This window comes from Macrotis lagotis, chromosome X (assembly GCF_037893015.1).
Source record: "Macrotis lagotis isolate mMagLag1 chromosome X, bilby.v1.9.chrom.fasta, whole genome shotgun sequence".
Classification (NCBI taxonomy): domain Eukaryota; kingdom Metazoa; phylum Chordata; class Mammalia; order Peramelemorphia; family Peramelidae; genus Macrotis; species Macrotis lagotis.
The window spans coordinates 171,066,249-171,087,440 of record NC_133666.1 but is presented as its reverse complement, the minus strand read 5'-3'; the positions used below and the strand labels follow the sequence as shown (position 1 = coordinate 171,087,440).

At 36.8% G+C, this 21,192-nt stretch overlaps 2 protein-coding genes and 1 pseudogene across 6 annotated transcripts in view; 2 read left to right on the top strand and 1 right to left on the bottom strand.

Moving 5' to 3' along the window:
• The window catches only part of DCAF12 (DDB1 and CUL4 associated factor 12), a 150,358-nt gene that overhangs the window by 96,189 nt on the left and 32,977 nt on the right, over positions 1 to 21,192 (top strand). For all 5 annotated transcript variants that reach the window (XR_012471338.1, XM_074200101.1, XM_074200100.1 and 2 more), the window contains 4 exons: positions 9,836 to 9,896; positions 15,472 to 15,665; positions 16,828 to 16,893; positions 20,738 to 20,900. Coding sequence is in view for 4 of the 5 variants with exons in the window: in XM_074200101.1 (XP_074056202.1) it covers positions 9,836 to 9,896; positions 15,472 to 15,665; positions 16,828 to 16,893; positions 20,738 to 20,900 (484 nt within the window). In the remaining variant the exon portion in view is untranslated. The remainder of the gene's footprint in view (positions 1 to 9,835; positions 9,897 to 15,471; positions 15,666 to 16,827; positions 16,894 to 20,737; positions 20,901 to 21,192) is intronic.
• Positions 4,202 to 5,948, top strand: LOC141497449 (elongation factor 1-alpha 1 pseudogene; annotated as a pseudogene).
• On the bottom strand, positions 7,711 to 8,342 carry DNAJA1 (DnaJ heat shock protein family (Hsp40) member A1). The gene is given in 6 exon segments (XM_074208567.1): positions 7,711 to 7,811; positions 7,814 to 7,871; positions 7,873 to 7,968; positions 7,970 to 8,199; positions 8,202 to 8,285; positions 8,288 to 8,342. Coding segments are annotated over 6 exon segments (624 nt in total).

Genomic DNA, 21,192 nt, shown 5'->3' with positions numbered 1-21,192 from the left:
TAAAATCTAGAGTTACCACATTTACTCACAAACTTTAGTGTCTCCTTGGAAATTCCTACCAAAATATGTATGAGATGAAGATGTATCCAACTTCTCAATCCATGATTTTAGAGAAATTTCTTTCCTACTTTCAGATGGACAAATTTTCCAAGCATTGGGGAGAATTTAATATCTCTTAAATACTTTTAAGTTAAAAATATTTTCTGTTTTTTAATTTGGCATTATTAATCAATGCTTATTTCCTAGAATTTGGAATTTGCTCAAAGTAGCAACTTTTATTTATATTAGAATTGTTGCTAGTGGAGTTTAACAAAAGTGTAATCTGAGACAATTCTTGGAGAAAGATAACACTTGGGGCGGAGCCAAGATGGCAGGATGAAGGCAGCATATCCCAGGAACTCCTTCCCCCCAAAACTCCAAAAGCCATCAAATTATGACTCTAACCAAAATTTAGAGGGGCAGAACCCATAGAAAGACGGAGTGATATATTGTCCCAGTCCAAGTTAACTTAGAAGCTCCACAGGAAAGGTGTGTTTCATCAGGCCTCAGAGTTGGAAAAAAAGCCCCAGCCACAGCACAGCCCAGCACAGCCCAGGGATCACTGGGAACAGCTTGAAGGGGCAGTGAGAGAACTCTGCTATACCAGAATGAGTGTGGAGTGAGGAGCACTGGCTGTAGAACCTGCAGCAAGAATCAGGAGAAACCAGCCTGCACCTCCAGAGCACAGCCCACAGATGGTAAAGGGGTCAGGGGAGACTGCAGAAATCCCTCTGCTCTCCCTGGGGCAGGCCTCTGCTGTTTACGCACACTCAGATCCAACTTGCAGTTTGGCCTTCCATACTAAGATAGCAGGGATCCTCCTCACAGCTCCAGGGCAGAGGGGAATGCCTGTGGTCATCTACATATCAAACCATAGGCAAGAGAGCATAAGACCTTGGAGGAATAAAGGTTCCAATGGGATGTCCCAAAAGAAACCCCAACTTGGAAGTGCTGTAAATTAGTCTTGGGCTGAGAAAATGAGTAAACAGAAAAAAGATTAATCTGACCATAGAAAATTACTGTAGCCTCATGGAATATCAAAACACATACTCAGATGAGGACAAAATCAAAACTTCTGTATCCAAAACCTCCAAGAGAAACAGAAAATGGGCTCGGACTACAGATGAGCTTAAAAAAGAGTTTGAAAAGTAATTAAGGGAGGTGGAAGAAAAATTGGGAGGAGAAATGCAGAAAATCATGAAAACCAAATCAGCATCTTAGTGAAAGAAATACAAAAAATACTGAAGAAAATAATATGTTAAAAACCAGTTTAGGGGGGCAGCTAGGTGGCGCAGTGGATAAAGCACCAGCCCTGGAGTCAGGAGTACCTAGGTTCAAATCTAGGCTCAGATACTTAATAATTACCTAACTGTGTGGCCTTGGGCAAGCCACTTAACCCCATTTGCCTTGCAGAAACCTAAAAAAAAAAAAAAAAACAGGACAAATATAAAAAGCAAAACAAAAGATAAATGAGGAGAAGAATGCCTTAAAAAGCAGAATTGGCCAGCTGGAAAAGGAGATAAAAAAAACTCTCTGAAGAAAATAACTCCTTAAAGTGCAGAATAGAACTAAAGGAGGCTGCTGACTTTGCAAGAAATCAGGAAGAAATAAAACTCTTCCAAAAAGGCCAAAAGTTAGAAGAAAATGTGAAATATCTCAATGGAAAAACAACCAAACTAAAACGAGAACCAGAGGAAATAATTTAAAAATTACTGGACTGCCTTAAAGTCATGACCAGGAAAAGAGCCTAGACTTCATTTTTCAAGAAATAATACAGCAAAATTGCCCTGAGATCCTAGAAGCAGAGGGTAAAATAGAAATTGAGGGAATTTACCGATAACCTCCTGAAAAAGATACCAAAAGAAAAACTTCCAGGAATATTATAGCCAAATTCTAAAACTCCCAAGTCAAAGAGAAAAATTCTAAAAGCTGCCAGAAACAAACAAGTCAACTGCCATGGCTCCATAGTCAGGATTACACAGGATCTGGCAGCATCTACAATAAGGGTTCATAGGGATTGGAATATGATATTCTGGAAGGCAAAGATCTTGGTTTACAACTGAGAATCAAACTACCCAGCAAAACTGAACATTCTCTTTCAGGGGAAAAGATGGACTTTCAATAAAACGGGACTTTCAAACTTTCCTATTTAAACAACCAGAGCTGAACAGAAAGTTTGATTTCTAAGTACAGGACTCTGACTCTGATGATCCATAGAGGGGGTAGAAGAGAAGGACTAACTATTAGGAACTTAATGATATTTAACTGTTTGTATTCCTGCATGGGAAGAAGATACTGATAACTCATATGAACTTTCTCATTTATAAAAGCTGTTAGAAGGAGCATAAATAGACAGGGCATAGGAAGGAGTGGAATATAATGGTATACTATAGTAAAAAGATGTAGTCAGTGGGCAATAAAGGAAAGTACCGGAAGGAAGAGAAAGGAGAGAAAGAAGGGGCTAAGAGTCAATAAAAAGCTTTTTCAATGGAGTAGAACAGGGAAGGTGAAGGGGAATGAGTGAGACTTCATTCTCACCAGAAATGGCTCAGAGGGTGGCTAGGTGGCACAGTGGATAGAACACCAGCCCTGGAGTCAGGAGTACCTGAGTTCAAACCGGCCTCAGACACTTAATAATTGCCTAGCTATGTGACTTTGGACAAGCCACTTAACCCCATTGCCTTGCAAAAAAAAATAAAGAAATGGCTCAGAGATAAAATAACATAGACACTTAATAGGGTATAGAAATCTATCTAACCCTAGAGAAAAATGAGAAGAGAGGGATGGGATAAGGGGGAATGGGGGGGGGGGCGGGGGAAGGGGGGAAATGGATGATAGAAGAGAGGGAAGATTGTGGGAGAGGGTACTCAAATACATCCCACTTTTGGACAGGGCTAGGATGAAAGGAAGGAGAGAGAGAGAGAGAGAGAGAATGAATGAGAATAGAATACATGAGAGTGGGGTTGAGGGAAATGCAGCTAGTAATAGCAACTGGGAAAAATATTGAAGCAACTTCTCTGCTTTATGATAAAGAAGGCAACTCACCCCAGAGACAGAGCCATTGGAATATGAACATAGATTGAAGTACATTTTTTTCTCACTGTTCTTGAGGTTTCTCATCTTCTTGGAGGAGAGGGTGGGTTTATGTTTACTCTTATAACAAAATTATTGTAATAATATAAAATAAATAAACCAAAATCCTACTTGAAAAAAAAAAGAAAGATAACACTTATTAGCAGGGGCACTGCTATTAACAAAGGGGTCATTATCTGGCTTCCATTTATGCCAAAGACCCCAAGCAAAAGGACAGTTTACCCTTATATAGATTTTGAGAAGTAAGATACAAAGAACAGAACAGAGTAGATATTATATAGTTGAGGATAGCATGATTGGTTTTAGAGTTAAGAAGCAAGGAACAATATGATTGGTTAGAAGTTTGATAATGGGGCCTTGCAAAAAACACCTCCATGAAGGATAGCTGTACAGTTGGGGTGTAAAACTATTATTAGACCCAGCTCCCTTTTGTTCACATACATCTCCCAGGTCAACTAAATTCCTTGGGGCACAAAATAAATTGATGATTAGCAAGAGAGCTGGATTTTTACACTTAATCTTTTACAGACCAGCCAGATCATGAAGTTTAAAGACAAAGAAATGACCTAACCATTTATAGGACAAAAGCAATTAAAGAACATAATTAATTGTAAATAGGATCAATAAGAAAATGATATATAGGATCTAGCTTAATCTCTGAATAATCCAAAATCAGTTGATTTTTAGTTTACATAGAGCTCAGGCTATAGAATTTTAATTTCCTCTTTTCTTTGAGGAACCATAATGTAATAGCAAGAACTTGTCTGAATGAATGTTGAAATATGTTTGAAACATAACCCTAAGTATTCATTTATTACCCAATTTTGGATCTTTTGTATTTTAACACAGATTACTTCTTCAATTAATTCCATGATTTTGTTTTCTACTTCATTTAGTAGGAATTTATCTGTTTCAGTTTCAGAGAGTGTTGATATGACTGCTATTAGTATTTTGGGGTTAAGTATAGAATTTGTTCTTCATACCATTCATTACTTTGTAGGCTTAGCATATCTCCTCCTTTTTTGTTACATATTGAAAAATCTAAAGGTTTTAGGTTCTTCTTAAAAATTCATCCAGCTCCTTTTTCACAACGGGTTTGCCGCCAGAACACAGGTGTTGTGAAAACCATCGCTAAACCTCCACAAAAATGGGCAAGGAAAAGACTCACATTAACATTGTCGTCATTGGACACGTAGACTCTGGCAAGTCCACTACGACTGGCCACCTCATCTACAAATGTGGTGATATAGATAAAAGAACCATTGAGAAGTTCGAGAAGGAGGCTGCTGAGATGGGAAAGGGCTCCTTCAAATATGCCTGGGTCTTGGATAAGCTGAAGACTGAATGTAAGCATGGTATCACTATTGATATCTCCCTGTGGAAATTTGAGACCAGCAAGCATTACGTGACCATTATCAATGCTCCAGGACACAGAGACTTTATCAAGAGCATGATTACAGGCACATCTCAGGCCGACTGTGCCGTCCTGATTGTTGCTGCTGTTGTTGGTGAATTTGAAGCTGGTATCTCAAAGAATTGGCAGACCCGTGAGCATGCCCTTCTGGCCTACACACTAGGTGTAAAACAACTGATTGTTGGTGTAAACAAAATGGATTCCACTGAGCCCCCTTACAGCCAGAAGAGATATGAGGAAATTGTCAAGGAAGTCAGCACCTACATTAAGAAAATTGGCTACAACCCTGACACAGTAGCCTTTGTGCCAATTTCAGGTTGGAATGGTGACAACATGCTGGAGCCAAGCTCTAATATGCCTTGGTTCAAGGGATGGAAAGTCACTCATAGGATGGTAATGCTAACGGAACTACACTGCTCAAAGCCTTGGATTGCATCCTGCCTCCAACTCGCCCAACTGACAAGCCCCTCCGTCTACCCCTCCAAGATGTCTACAAGATTGGCAGTATTGGTACTTTACCTGTTGGCAGAGTGGAAACTGGTGTTCTAAAACCAGGAATGGTGGTCACTTTTGCCCCAGTCAATGTTACAACTGAAGTGAAGTCTGTTGAAATGCACCATGAAGCTTTGAGCGAAGCTCTGCCTGGGGATAACATTGGTTTCAATGTCAAGAACATGTCTGTCAAAGATGTACCGTGGTAATGTGGCTGGTGATAGCAAGAATGATCCACCAATGGAAGCAGCTGGCTTCACTTCACAGGTCATTATCCTGAACCATCCAGGCCAAATCAGTGCTGGCTATGCACCTGTTCTGGATTGTCACACTGCTCACATTGCTTGCAAGTTTGCTGAGCTGAAGGAGAAGATTGATCGTCGTTCTGGTAAGAAGCTGGAAGATGGCCCTAAATTCCTGAAATCTGGTGATGCTGCCATCGTTGACATGGTTCCAGGCAAGCCCATGTGTGTGAAGAGCTTCTCTGATTATCCTCCTCTGGGTCGTTTTGCTGTCTGTGATATGAGGCAGACTGTTGCAGTTGGTGTCATCAAGGAAGTTGACAAGAAGGCTGCTGGAGCTGGCAAGGTCACAAAATCTGCCCAGAAGGCTAAATGAATATTTTGTACAACACCTGCCACCCCAGTCTTAATCAGTGGTGGAAGAACGGTCTCAGAACTGTTTGTCTCAATTGGCCATTTAAGTTTAATAGTAAAAGATGGGTTAATGATTACAATGCATCGTAAAAGCTTCAGGAGGAAAGGAATGTTTTTGTGGACCATTTGTTTCGTGGCAGTTTTAAGTTATTAGTTTTTAAAATCAGCAATTTTTAAATGGAAACAACTTGACCAAAAAATCTGTCACAGAATTTTGAGACCATTAAAACAGTTTAATGCGAAAAAAAAAATTCATCCAGCTCTCCATCCCTTGAAATATGGACTTTCTCAAACTCTGTTAATATGGCAGCAGTATAAACTATATATTGCATTCAAAGTTCAGGTGAATTCTGATTTTGTTTTAGGGGAGAATTCTGTCTCCAAGCTTTCCTAATAGTGCCCAGCATTTCATTGTCTAAAAGAATTAAACTTTTGTTCTGCTGAGAATTTGGCAAAATATAACTTAGCTCCATTCAAGTTCTTTTTGTAGTAAGTTCATTTTGGGGGAGGCTAGGTGGCACAATGGATAGAGTACTTCCCCTGGAGTCAGGAGTACCTGAGTTCAAATCCAGCCTCAGACACTTTAATAATTATCTAGCGGTGTAGCCTTGGACAAGCCACTTAACCCCATTGCCTTGTAAAAACTAAAAAAATTAAATAAATAATGAACAAATTTTTTAAAAATTCATTTTGAATTTAAATTCAAAGACAAAAAATTCCAATTATTCAGTATAATTCAAAGATAGAATTCAATATAAAACCATGTATCTCCATTTCACACTATTTATTTTTTAAAAATTATAATAAATACTATATATATGTGTATATATATGGTTATATATAATTTTCAAAGCTACCTTGTTTTTCCAAGCTTTCTACTGAGTTTTCTTTTGTTCTCTGCTGTACACTTTTTATTTTTTCTCCCTCTTTCCTCACAAGTCACCATCAGACATGTATATATGTATATGTATATATATTTACATAATATATATTTCATATATATATGTAAAATCATACTGTGCATACTTGTATTTATCAGTTCTTTCTCTGAAGGTAGACAGTACCTTTCCTCATAGTTCCTTTATAATTGATTTTAGTATTTATAAGGTTCAAAATAACTTAATCATACACATGTTCTTTGAGCAATATTGCTGTTACTGTATACAGTGTTCTCTTGGTTCTGCTCGTTGCACTTTTCAATATTTTCTTCAAGTCTTTCCATGTTTTTCTAAAATTAGCCAGCTCATCATTTATTATGGCACAGTCCCATCACAATCATATACCACAACTTCTTTAACCATTTCTCAATTGATGGACATCCCCTCAGTTTCCAGTACTTTGCCACCATAAAGAGATCTACTCTAAATATTTTAGAACATATAAGTTCTTTTCCTTTTTCCCTGATCACCTTAGAAAATAGACCTAATTGTAGTATTGTCAAAAGGTATAGATAATTTAATAACACTTTTAGAATAATTTTTGATTGTTCTCCAAAATGGTTGGATCAGTTCACAGTTCCACCAACTGTATTTTAGTGCCCCAATTTTTCCATATTCCCTCCAACATTTGTTATTTTCCCCTTTTATCATTTTAGCTAGTCCAATAGGTGTGAGTTCTATTCAAATTCACACATGGATCTATTTCTGTGCCCTCAAAATGCAGTTATCAATCTAAGCAACTACATAAATACTTTGAAACAAAAGTGCAAAACAAAAAAAATGCTTAGGGGGCTTCTTTAACATAGGAAATAATTAACATTGTTAAACTCTCTTATACTCTGAACATCTTAAATTGCAAAGTCAGCATTTTATATTACTGATTTTTATTAATTAAAATGAACTAACAAAACATGACTATTCAAATATTTCAACAAAAGTAATAGCAAGTACTATGTATATAAATATGTTGTAATCCTTCACTCAATCATTATTGCATACAACAGCCATCATTCCATAATGTTCACTGACTCCTATAAAAAGTTTGACACAGAGCACCACTTCTTCATCTTCATTATCTTTATAAATACCACCATTTGTACCCATTGTAATATCATCTTTCTTGAGATTAGTCAAAGTTCATCAATTCTACTTGATCCATTTCTTCTGTCTCCTCTAGTTTCTTTCAAGAAATAACTTTTCCAACAAAGATTGCTTATCTGGTTAAAGGAAACCATTTTTATGGGAAATTTACCTTAAATTCAGTTATTAGAATCCCTCTTTCATAACATCAGCAATAAATCAGGATGCTTTCATTTAGCACTCATTTAATTTTTTTCATATTTGACATTATTACCAGAGTAAGAATGAATGACTATAGTTCTGTTGTCAAAAGTTGACAGTGATTTCTGAAAGCCTCACAGTGCTTCAACCAGTAGGATATTCATCCATGTGAGAAGGTCCTGAGGGATACTGTCTCAAGTCTACTTGGATACTGGACAACTTCTCTATAGAATGTTAATCTTCTGACCATCTTTCATGGCTTTGTCATTATGAACTTCCAGAATCGTTTTTCTTGAAAAATTTGCCATCCACTATAGCATTTAAATTTTTTTTTAGGACTGATTTGTTCCCCATAGACTTGGTATTCCACATAATTGATTAAATTTGTTGAGCCATTTTAGGTCTTAACTGATGAATTCTTATTTGCATTCTAGTACCTCTGCCTTTGAGACAGAATTCTACAGCTATTTTCCTACCACCCCCTCCTTCACATTGATCATAAATGAAATTCTTTTACAAAGCCAATTTTCTTGTTCCATTTTATAAATTTGTTATATTATTTATATTTATTGCTTTATTATATAAATCTTCTAACTGGCAACTGATGAACATGTTTACCTTTGCCTTCTTACACATCCTCCAAAAAGCATATCAAGTATCTTGATTAAAGAAACAGAGACACTACCAGAAACACGTTCTCTGATGGCTTGTTCTCCATTTTTATCATTTAAGTCTTTTTTCTTTGAATCAGAAAGCACTTCATAAGCTGAGAATTCTGTTTGAACTTTTCTCCTTCATTTGCATTCTTACATAGGTGGATATATGCCTTTTTAGTTCTTCCTGGGAGGCATTAGGTTTTTACCCCTACCCCCCCCAAAAAAATATCACATTTTCTTCCCCATGGTAGCTGAGATGCTGAGGGTGTGCCACTGTCAAAATGCCAATGTTTGGAGGATGAAATGGTCTGCCCATGAATCATTTGTAGTTTGGGGTAAGCAAATGCAAAAAACGAAGGCTAAGATGGAGTACGTTCTTTTGCATGGAACAAGGGCAACTGCAGTTCTTTCCTCCACTTCTCACAGACTTTTTGAAAAGTTCCCCATCCCAACCTATTTAAAACAATAACTTGATGCTCTGAAAGTTCTGGAATCAGAAATCAGAATCTAGAAACAGTATTAGAAACCCAAAGGAAGGAAGGATGATTCTTGGTCATGCAGAGATGTCAGAATTGAGAGGGGATAATAGCTTTTATTAGCAACCCTGCTATTTTTAACTTTGCTTATCCCAATGGATAAAAGATCCATATATTAGGTAAATTTTGGATTTTAAATAAACATAGTATTAATAAAATTGAAAATAATTACTAATGTGATAGTCAAGATCAGTGGTGTCAAACTTAAATAAAAATTGATTCCTGTGGGCCACATATGGCTTAGAAAACCACAAATTACCTTTGTCCTTATTGTTTATTTGTTTTGTTAAACATTTTCCAGTTACGTTTTAGTTTTGTGAACATCACGCCTCTGATAGAGATAAATGACTAATTTGAATGATGAGACTAGAGGCATTGTATTTTGTTTTCTTTTGGTTTTGCTTGGGAAACAAACAGTGCTTCTGAAAATATGTAAGGGAGAATCAGGTAAGGGCTTGAGATAAGTGCCAGCTGAACTCATTTACTGATTCCCAGAGAGCTCCATTTACTTAAGAGAATTGATTTTCTCTCACTTCAGGAGAAAAACCAAAGATATTTGTATCAGCCTCCATTGGTTAGAATATTATTACATTTATCACTTTTATAAATGTGTTTTGGGATAGACTACTGCTGCCATTGATTTGTAGACTTGCTTTTGTTGACTCAAGGAATCAATGTGAGAAATCTCATCTTCTCAATGATTTTCTTTTCTTCTCTCCCCTTCTTCAAGGATGGACACAAGGACTGGATATTCTCTATTGCATGGATCAGTGATACCATGGCAGTTTCTGGTAATGTTATCATATTGATAGATGATTTTCAGTGTTGTAGGATCTTTTGGAACTTTCTGGTTAAGAGATCCTTGTCACACAATTGACAAAAAATACAGAATCAGGGGCAGCTAGGTGGCACAGTGAATAGAGCACTGGAGTCAGGAGTACCTGAGTTCAAATCCGACCTCAGACACTTAATAATTACCTAGCTGTGTGGCCTTAGGCAAGCCACTTAACTCTATTGACTTGCAAAAAAAACTTAAAAAAATACAGAATCAAGAATGCTTGATTCAAAAGGGTTTAGAAGTCTAAATAAAGTTAACAGGATAGATTATGGTACATTCTCCTTAGAGTCATTTTTGAATAGTATTTTCATTGCTAGAGGGAAGCAGAGAACATAGGAAAGGGAGCCAGAAGATTTAGTAAATCAACAAGTTCTTCAACTAGTCTACTGTGTACCAAGTACCATAGGATACAAATACAATGAGTGAAACAATCCCTTTTACAAGGAACTTACATTCTAATAGCTACAAGAACTTATGTCAGTATACACAGAAAAAAATGTAAAAGTAATAAATACAAATAAATATAAACTAGCTAAAAGCAAGATGATTTGAGAGGGTGGCACTAGCAGCTGAGGGGAGTAAAGGAAAGTTCCATGCAGAAGATGGTGCTTGGTTGCATCTTGAAGGGAGGACAGGATTCTCTGAGGTAAAGATGTTACCTGTGAGGAACAGAGAAAAGAACAGCTTGGCTGGAGATCAGAACATGGGATTGGCAAGGAGAAAAGAAAAAGGTACAGTGAGGTTGGAAAGAAAATTCCCTCTGGAGGATCAACTCTTTACTCTTTTCCTGGTTATTTGACAAGATTTTTATTTCAGGAAGCCGCATGATCTTTTTGTTTGTTTGTTTTTTGTTTTTTGCAAGGCATTGTGACTTGTCCAAGTTCACACAGCTAGGTAATTATTAAGTGTCTGAGGCCACATTTTAACTCAGGTCATCCTAACTCCAGGGCTGGTGCTCTATCCACTGTGCCACCTAGCTGCCCTTTCACCGTGCCACCTAGCTGCCCCCTGCAGGGTTTTTTAAAGTGGATTTAAATATAGGAGAGAATCCAAGGCTAGGTGATTTTCAGGATCTAGCATTTGAAGGAAGTTGTACTTATAGAAAAAATGTTTTAGTCAAATATTTATTTAATTTTGCCAGCAGAAAACAAAAGAAAATAAAGGATCCCCAGAACTTTATCTTTTTGTGAACATTCCCACATTTTTTTTTTTGGCCAAGAGTAACATTTTCATTTGGGCTTGGCAGTAACCACTGAGCAAGTTCTATACTAAATTGCTAAGAAGTATAAGGCACAAATCCAAGAATGCTCTGTTCCCTTTGGGATTCTAATTAAGGCTAGAACCTGCAGAGTTTTTGAGACCCCCCCCCCACATTTTTTCTTAAATATCATTTGACTTCCTGTGTCTTTTCCAAGCCTAGGTGCTGTGGTGAGGATAGTGACATCTAAGAATGGTACTTAAGGTAACAGGGAGGTGAGATTCATTGTCTTCATCCCTAAAGAAAGAAAGTACCATGAAGCTTATTTAGGATGCTGCCTGAATATTAGATTTACATTTTAAGTCTTCTCAGCTCCTCATTCTCCCTCATCCAATCAACTTCCAAGTTTTCTTGATTCTATCCCCAAAATATTTTTCACATCTATCCTGTTCTCTCTAATCACCAGCTCACCATCTTTGTTCAAGCCCTCACCTGGACTTAATAGTCTTTGTCTCAAGTCTCTCCCCACTCAAATATATCCTCTATACAACTGCTGGAGTGATTTTCCTAAAGCACTGGTCTGACCATGCTGCCCTCTCCTTTACTCAATTAACTCCAGTAACTCTCTCTTAACTCCCTTTAGCATTAACCTTTGTTTGGCATTTAAGACCCTTCAAAATCTAATTCCATTTCTACATTTCCAACCTTTATTATACGTGACTACATGAACCTAATCTCTATACATATTAGTGCCTTCCCTCCCCAAAATTATTTTACAAGTATTTTATTTTTACTTAATATGTGTTTGGGTTGTATCCCTCATGAAATAGAATGTAACACCCTTAAGACAAGCACCATTTGTAGACACAAAGACAAAAGGCAACAACTAGAAACAGTATGGTCATGTGGCAATATTACCATATATTAAATTTTTGTCGCCTGATAGATTGAAGTGCCTAGACATTAGGATACTGTGCTAGACACTAAGAATACAAATATAAAAATTAAATATTCTTTGACCTCAAGAACTTTCTATCCTCTTGGAGGTTCTATTTGTAGGCAGTTGAATAAAAGCATCTTGTTTTGAGATCTCTAACTGTGGGGGTTGAGAACACCTTTTTATAGGTAAATGGTCCTTGAGTTAGTCTTTAAATGAATATAAAGAATCAAAGAGAAGAGAGGCAAGGAGCAGGGGAATACATTCCATGCCTGGGGAATAGACTATAACAAGGCATGGAAACAGGAGATGGCATGCAGGATTTATAGAGTATGTCATAGGCCTTTTAAGTTGGAACATACAGTTAAGGGAGGGGAATAATATGAAATTCATCTAGAAAAATAGGTTGGAGCCAAATTCTAGAGGATTTTTTAAAATGGCAAGCTGAGGAGACTGCCAGATAAAGAAAATGCCAATAAGTAGTAGGAGACAAAATAGACCCGAGCCATAAAAAGACTATTTTGACAGCTACATTTGGATAGATTTGAGTAGGGATTTGAAAGACTAGAACAAGTTACTAGTTAGGCTATTTTGCAAAAGTCCTGGCAAAGGTCTGAACTAAGGTTCAGATGATGTGCATGTAGAGAAGGGGGCGTATGTGGGATGACTAGGTGGTGAAGTGGATAGAGCACTAGCCCTGGAGTCAGGAGTACCTGAGTTCAAATCCAGTGTCAGATACTTAATAATTACCTAACTGTATGGCCTTGGGCAAGCCACTTAACCCCATTGCCTTGCAAAAAAAAAAGAGAGAGAGAGAGAGAGAAGGGGGTGTATTGTGATGAATGTAGGAATAAACTCCTCCACAATGCTTGGCAACTCAATATACCTGGAGATGAAGAAGGGAGAGTCAAAGTTAAATCTGAGGTTATGAAAGCAGGTTGGTGGAAGGATGATAAACACCTATTACAGAAAAAGGAAAGCCTTGGAGGAGGGTCCAATTTTTAGTAAGGAACATAATGAATTCAGTTTGGGTCATGTTGAGTTTGAGATGCCATCATCTAATTAGAAATGTTTAGCAGGCAATTGATTATGCAAGATTGGTATTTGGGAGAGAGGTTCAGTTTGGATGTATAGTTTGATGAATCATCTGAGTAGAGCTGATGAGATGAACAAGAGAAATTATATAGAAAGAAGGAAATCTTTGGATTTCCTGAATCTTTCCTGGATCTTTGGAGACACCAAAGTTTAAAAGAATAAATGGAAGATAGCAACAAAGAAGACTGAAAAAGAATAGACAAGGAAAAAGAGAATGATTCACTTTAACCATTTCAAGTATAGCAAGAACCACATTGGAAGGTATTTTATAACCTTGTAATGAGGCAAATCCATAGCACCAATCTCATTCATTTACCCCACTGATAACCACAAAGGGATTTGAGTGAGAATGAATGAATGTGTATCCATCCCAGCAACTGGAAAAATAATATAAACTAAATGATCTTTTAATGGGGAGTCATAAATGACCCCTTTCTAAAATGAAAAGGACAGTACCTTTCAAGGCAGTAAAGATGGGGATGTTAATAACTCCATGAGAGTTTTGAATAGGAAAAGGTAAGTCCAGCTGACTGAACTGGATTTGGCTGTGCTAAGTTAAAAATTTATAAGAAAATTTATTCTTTGAAATAACAGCCTTTTATTTCAAAAGCAATTTCTTAGTGCAGTTTTTAAAATGTAAGATATTTTGTTATCCCCAAATATCAAGCAGCTCATACTTATTATACATTTACATATTATTGTTTACAAGGCTTTTTTCTTAACAATGGCCCTGTTAGGTGACTAGTACTTGAAGTACCATGTCCTCTATATAAAGAGGAACTTGAGGATCACAGAGGTTGTAACTTGGACCTAATCATATGTCTCAGTCAGGATTCAGACCAAGGTGTGGTGACTCAAAACTGATTGCTTTTCTTTGCTACCTATAATTAGAGACTCTCAAAATGAAAATGAATCATAGCTTCTCTTGGGTCTCCTTATCATTTAGAGCAATGGTTTCTCACCTCCCTCAGACACTATTTCTTTCCTTCTCTATCCCATCTCTATCTGGCTTTTCTCTTCCACATCAACTTTGTGTTTTATAGGATTCCTGTTCTCAGGGCTGTCAGAACTGAGACCTTTAGCATTGATCCCTACCATGAATTCATGTGTATGAGGCTCAGACATATTTGTTTTTCTCTCTTAGGTGGAACAACATAGCCGTTTATAAGAATTAACATAGAGCACTGGCCTTGGAGTCAGGAGTACCTAAGTTCAAATTCAGCCTCAGACACTTAATAATTGCCTAGCTGTGTGGCCTTGGGCAAGCTGCTTAACCCCATTGCCTTGCAAAAACTAAAAGGAAAAAAAAAGAATTAACATAGACTTGGGGCTTGAAGGAAAAAGTCAGGAGATCAGGCCTGTATAACAACATAAATTAAAGACACTTCCCCCCCCTGTAGCCCTCAACTAGTCCTATTTCAGAACTGAATTCTTGGGTATACTCTTTTTTTTTTTTTTAAGGTTCTTGGTATACTCTTAATAGGCTATTGGTGAATGTGAGAAGGGACAAAGGATTTTCAGCTGTAAGATATTTTAGAGGCTAATGAATCCAACACAAATTGATGCACAGAGTTGACTTGCTCAGGGTCCCAGAACTGGGGAGTATTTGAGGTGTGATTTGAACCCAGGTATTCCGGGTTTGTTCAGATGTTCAGCATCCTATCCACTAAATCACAAAATCTTTAAGAGTAGAGAGCATTGGTGTGGGATTAGGAAGCTGCTCTAATTTTCTGCAAAACTGATTTGGGGGGGGGGGGTGGCTAGGTGGTGTAGTGGATAAAGCACCTGCCCTGGAGTCAGGAGTACTTGGGTTCAAATCCGGTTTCAGATACTTAATAATTACCTCGCTGTGTGGCCTTGGGCAAGCCACTTAACCCCCTTTGCCTTACAAAATAAAAACTAAAAAAAAAAACTGGGTGGTTGTGGCTAGGTGGTGCAGTGGATACCTCAGATACTTAATAATTACCTAACTGTGTGGCCTTGGGCAAGCCACTTAACCCCATTACCCTTGCAAAAAAAAACAACTAAAAAAACTGATTTAAGGAGGGACAGCTAGGAGGCACAGTAGATAGAGCACCAGCCCTGGAGTCAGGAGGACATGAGTTCAAATCTAGTTTCAGACATTTAATAATTACTTAGCTGTGTGACTTTGGGGAGGTCACTTAACCCCATTGCCTTAAATAAAATAATTTTTTTTTAAAAAACTGATTTAAGAAAACTCATTGTTTTATTATATGGAAGAGGAAGATTGGTCAATGCTTTGTGTTTTTCCAAACTGAATACTTCTTTCTTTTGCAGGCTCACGAGATGGTTCTATGGGGCTTTGGGAAGTGACAGAAGACGTGTTGTCCAAAAGTGATGCCAGGCATAATGTATCTCGGGTCCCTGTATATGCTCACATCACACACAGAGCCCTAAAAGACATCCCTAAGGAGAACACTAATCCTGACAATTGCAAGGTCCGGGCTCTGGCCTTTAACAATAAAAACAAAGTAAGTAGACTTTCCTGTGCTTGCATGCTCTGTGTGTGCAGGGGTCTAAGGAGCGTCCACAAGGGCCAGAGGAGACAAACCACAGGAAGATATCAGTGCTACTGGGGAATTTGATTCTTGGAACCTGCTTTTACTTTTACTGTTATACTGTTTAGATATTTAGGAAATAGTTTCTTTATCCTTGAGCTTTCAGTAATCAAGGCTGGAAGTACCTTTTCCATTATGAAGATACATCTACATATTGGGCTTGAATCCGTACTAATTAAGCAACTTGACTCTTTCTGGATTTCCAACAATGCCCAATTTGATTCTCTTCTCCCTAAAATGGAGAGAAATATTTGCCAGGAACAATAACAAGGTTGTGAGTCCAGCCTTCAAGTGAACTTGAAGATGAAGACAAGTCAGCAAATAAGACTTGTATTGGTACCTCTCTTTTTTCCCCAGTTTCTGGCCTAGATATTTTATATTTGGTTTGTACCTGTTTTCCAAGTGTTATATGGCCTTGTTTATGTACATGCACAAGTACACACTTGTTTTGTTGATTATTTATTTATCTAGTGTGAACATAGACTCTTGTATAGACTCATGATATAGTGTATTCTAGTACAAATTTTCACATTAATATTTTATTATTACTATGACTCTAAAAGCAATCACTTGCCTTATTTTGGGTCATAGTAATGATCATAATAGTAGGGTCATAGTCTCCAATGTTTTACATTCCAAACTATTATTATTATGACTCATATTGCTAAAGAACTTTAAAATTTATATGTTTTTACCCTACCAACTCTTAGAGGTAGTGCTAGTATATTATTGTACATATAGTATATTATTAGATATATAATTATTATTATTATCCTTATTTTCCAAATAAGAATACTGAGACTAAGAGGTAAAGGCACTTTGTACATAGTCACAGATTTATGATTCAGTTCTATTTTTTCTTGACTTCTCTAAGCCCAGCCCTTTTTTTTCTCTTATACCCAATTGCCACTCCAGAGTGAAGCAAGGATCTTAATGGAATGAGTTAGTGGAAGGACCAGAATTAGAAATCATGGTTGCATAGTTCTAGGCACCACCCACAAAGTTCTGCCTTTAATGGCAATAGGATATTAATTGTTGTAAAGGTATCTCTAACCTGCTTCTCTTTTTCTTCCAGGAGCTTGGAGCAGTATCCCTGGATGGCTATTTTCATCTTTGGAAAGCAGAACATACACTATCCAAGGTATGATCACAGTACTTCCTTTGTGACTTTATGTGAAAATTAGTTAACCTTTTTCCTTGTCTTCTAATCAGTTCTGAGATGTAAAGTATAGAAAACTTGGGTGCTTTTTTTGCCTACAACTAAGCTTAAGGAAATTATAGAAATTTAACTCATAAATCATTAAAATCCAGTGTTTCCTTCTTTTTTTGAGACTCCTAGTTATTCAAATGGCTCAGTTAGAAGATAATATTACATTCAGCAAAACGATTACAACAAGTTATCACTGGGATAATACATTATGATCAAGTAGGATTTATCCCAGGAATGCAGGGTTGCTTCAATATTAGGAAAACTGTTAGTATACTCAATTATATCAACAACAAACCTATCAGAAATTATATGATCATCAATAGATGCTGAAAAAAGCTTTTGACAAAATATAGCACCTGTTCCTACTAAAAACACTAGAGAGTGTAGGAATAAATGGACTGTTCCTTAGATAATTAGCAGTATCTATCTGAAACCATCAACAAGCATTATATTCAATGGGGAGAGGCTAGAGGCATTCCCAGTAAGATAAGGGGTGAAACAAGGGTGCCCATTATCACCACTACTATTCAATATCATATTAGAAATGTTAGCTTCAGCAATTAGAGAAGAAAAAGAAATTGAAGGAATTAGAATTGGAAAGGAAGAGACAAAACTCTCACTCTTTGCAGATGACATGATGGTCTACCTAGAGAATCCCAAGAAATCATCCAAAAAACTACTGGAAACAATTAGCAATTTTATCCAAGTTGGAGGTTATAAAATAAACCCTCATAAATCCTCAACTTTTCTATATATTTCTATCAAGATACAGCAGGAAGAGCTAGAAAAAGAAATCCCATTCAAAGTAACCTCAGACAATATAAAATACCTGGGAGTCTATTTGCCAAGACAGATTCAGAAACTTTTTGAAAACAATTATAAAACACTTCTCACACAAATTAAATCAGATTTAAATAACTGGGCAAATATCAACTGACCATGGATAGGTAGAGCTAATATAATAAAAATGACAATTCTACCAAAACTAAATTACCTGTTTAGTGCCCTACCAATCAAAATTCCAAAAAATTAACTTTAATGAGTTAAAAAAAAGTTATAAGTAAATTCATATGGAGAAATACAAAGTCAAGAATTTCCAGGAATTTAATGGAAAAAAGTGCAAAAGAAGGGGGCTTAGCCCTAACTGATCTAAAATTATATTATAAAGCATCAGTCATCAAAACTGTTTGGTATTGGCTAAGAAATAGAGTAGTGGACAGTGGAATAGACTAGGAGCAAAAGCAGGAAATGATTATAGTAATCTGCTGTTTGATAAACTCAAAGAGTCCAGCTATTGGGATAAAAACTCTCTCTCTTTGATAAAAACTGCTGGGAAAATTGAAAGTTAGTATGGAAGAAACTTAGATTAGTCCAACACCTCACACCCTTTACCAAGATAAGATCCAAATGGTTACAGGATTTAGACATAAAAAAACAATACTATTAGCAAATTAGAAGATCAAGGACTAGTTTACCTGTCAGATCTATGGAAAGGGGAGCAGTTTATGACTAAGGAAGAGATGGAGAACATCACCAAAAACAAACTAGATGATTTCGATTATATTAAAAAGCTTTTGTACAGATAAAACCATTGTAACCAATATCAAAAGAAATGTAGTAAATTGGGAAACAATCTTTACAACTAATGATCCTGACAAAGGACTCATTTCTAAAATATACAGAGAACTGAGTCATATTTTTAAACCAAAAGCCATTCCCCAATTGACAAATGGTCAAAGGATATGCAAAGGCAATTTACAGATGAGGAGATCAAAGTAATCCATAGCTATATGAAAGATTGCTCTAAATCATTAATTATTAGAGAAATGCAAATTAAAGCTTCTCTGAGGCACCACCTCACACCTCTCAGACTGGCTAATATGACCAGAAAGGATAATGATTATTGTTGGAAAGGTTGTGGGAAATCTGGGACACTATTAGTGGAGCTGTGAATTCATCCAACCTTTCTGGAGAGAAATTTGGAACTACACCCAAAGGGCAACAAAAATGAGCATACCCTTTGACCCAGCAATAGCACTACTGGGTCTATACCCTGAAGAGCTGATGAAAAAGGGTAAAAATATCACTTGTACAAAAATATTCATAGCAGCCCTGTTTGTGGTGGCAAAGAATTGGAAATTGAGTGAATGTCCATCAATTGAGGAATGGCTTGACAAATTGTGGTATATGTATGTCATGGAACACTATTGTTCTATTAGAAACCAGGAAGGATGGGATTTCAGGGAAGCCTGGAGGGATTTGCATGAACTGATGCTGAGTGAGATGAGCAGAAGCAGAAAAACACTGTACACCCTAACAGCAACATGGGGGTGATGATCAACCTTGATGGACTTGCTCATTCCATCAGTGCAACTACCAGTGACAATTTGGGGCTGTCTGCATTGGAGAATACCATCTGTATCCAGATAAAGAGCCATGGAGTTTGAACAAAGTTCAAGGACTATTCCCTTTAATTTAGAAAAAAAAACAACAGATATCTTATTGTCTGATCTTGTTATCTCTTATACTTTTTGTTTCTTTCTTAAGGATGTGGTTTCTCTTTCATCACACTCAATTTGGATCAAAGTACAACATGGAAACAAAAAGATTGACAGATTGGTTTCTGTGGAGAGTGGGGGAGGGAAGTAAGATTGGGAGAAAAATTGTAAAACTCAAATAAAAATCTTTAATAAAAAATGCTGTAAAAAAAGAAGATAACATTACAAAAAGTTTCATTGCTGTTTCCTTTTAAATAGTCACCTTAGCCTATTTAAGTGTTTATAAATACCTTATACTAACCATAATTTAACTACTTGATTAAGGCGTTGAAGCCAAATAAAATTTTTAGCCATTGGCAAGTGAAATCATGAATAAAGATTTTTCATTTCTGAAATGATCATAAAAGACAATGGGAAGATGAAATCAGTTTACATGCAATTTTTCTAGAATGTATTAAATCCAGTTCACTTATATTTGAAAGTGTTTTCCCCATAAGCCCATAATCAGACATTCTTTGCTGCTTGCAAGATCTGTGTTGTAAATATTTCTGAAAGCCCTTTTTCTCATAGAAAGATTTTGTTCTTCAAGAGGCTAACATAGCAGGGCAACTAGGTGGCACAGTGGGTAGAGCACCTGTCCTGGAGTCAAGACAGCCTGAGACACTTAACAATTACCTGCGTGAACTTGAGCAAGTCATTTAACCCCATTGCCTTGCCAAAAAAAAAAGATGCTAACACAATGCTTCACATACCCCTTCTCAGTAAAAATTTGTCATGTAGATGAATGAATGAATCTGATAAAATTCCAGTGAATTTATTATTGGAGGGTAAAATGGATTAAAATATGCTCCCACCTATACACTGCCCTTTTGGTTTGCTTTCTGTAGTCTAACCTATCCTAACAGTTCTGTTGAATGTAATGATTTGGTAAAGGTAATGAGTGCTACATTATCCCATTATGAAGAGAAAGGTGACTCTGTTTAAGTAGGAAAGCAGTTTCCTCTAAACTATCCTCTGATTCTTTGGTTTTAAGGTTTATCTTCTTTCCAGCCTTATTCTCACCAACATTCAACTATTTAATTAATCACACACTTTTTCTTCTGACATCTCTGAGGATTTCTTCTCTATTATACACAAGAAAGAGTTTTTACAGGTTTATTTTATTGATGGTTTATATTTTTACCTATTGATCATCTTGGTCTTTGAAGGTATTAGGGATAGGGATTGCCTGCCATTTCCTTGTATCATATGCTCATCCTCTTTCTGTTGGTTTTCAGCTCCTGTCAATCAAGCTGCCATACTGTCGTGAGAATGTGTGTCTGGCCTATGGCCATGAGTGGTCTGTGTATGCAGTGGGCTCCCAAGCTCATGTTTCCTTCTTGGACCCACGACAACCGTCACACAATGTCAAATCAGTCTGCTCCAGAGAACGAGGCAGTGGTGAGAACCCCAGTGTGGGCATGCTTGCTTTCCCCACAATATGCATACATATATGATCTTACATAATCCTTCTTACTCTCTATCTTATTTGGTAAACATAGACATAAGGCCAAGAGACATCTAGGCAGAAATGTTGCAGGTATGTTTTGAGTTAGCAAGTTTATGAAATACAATTAATTATTCTTTGTGGGAAAAATAAGTGGATTTTTTTTGTATATATTGTTTATATTTTCTTCAACAAGGAGAGAACTGTTCCTAAATATCATAAATAAGTTGTATTCAAAGCCATATT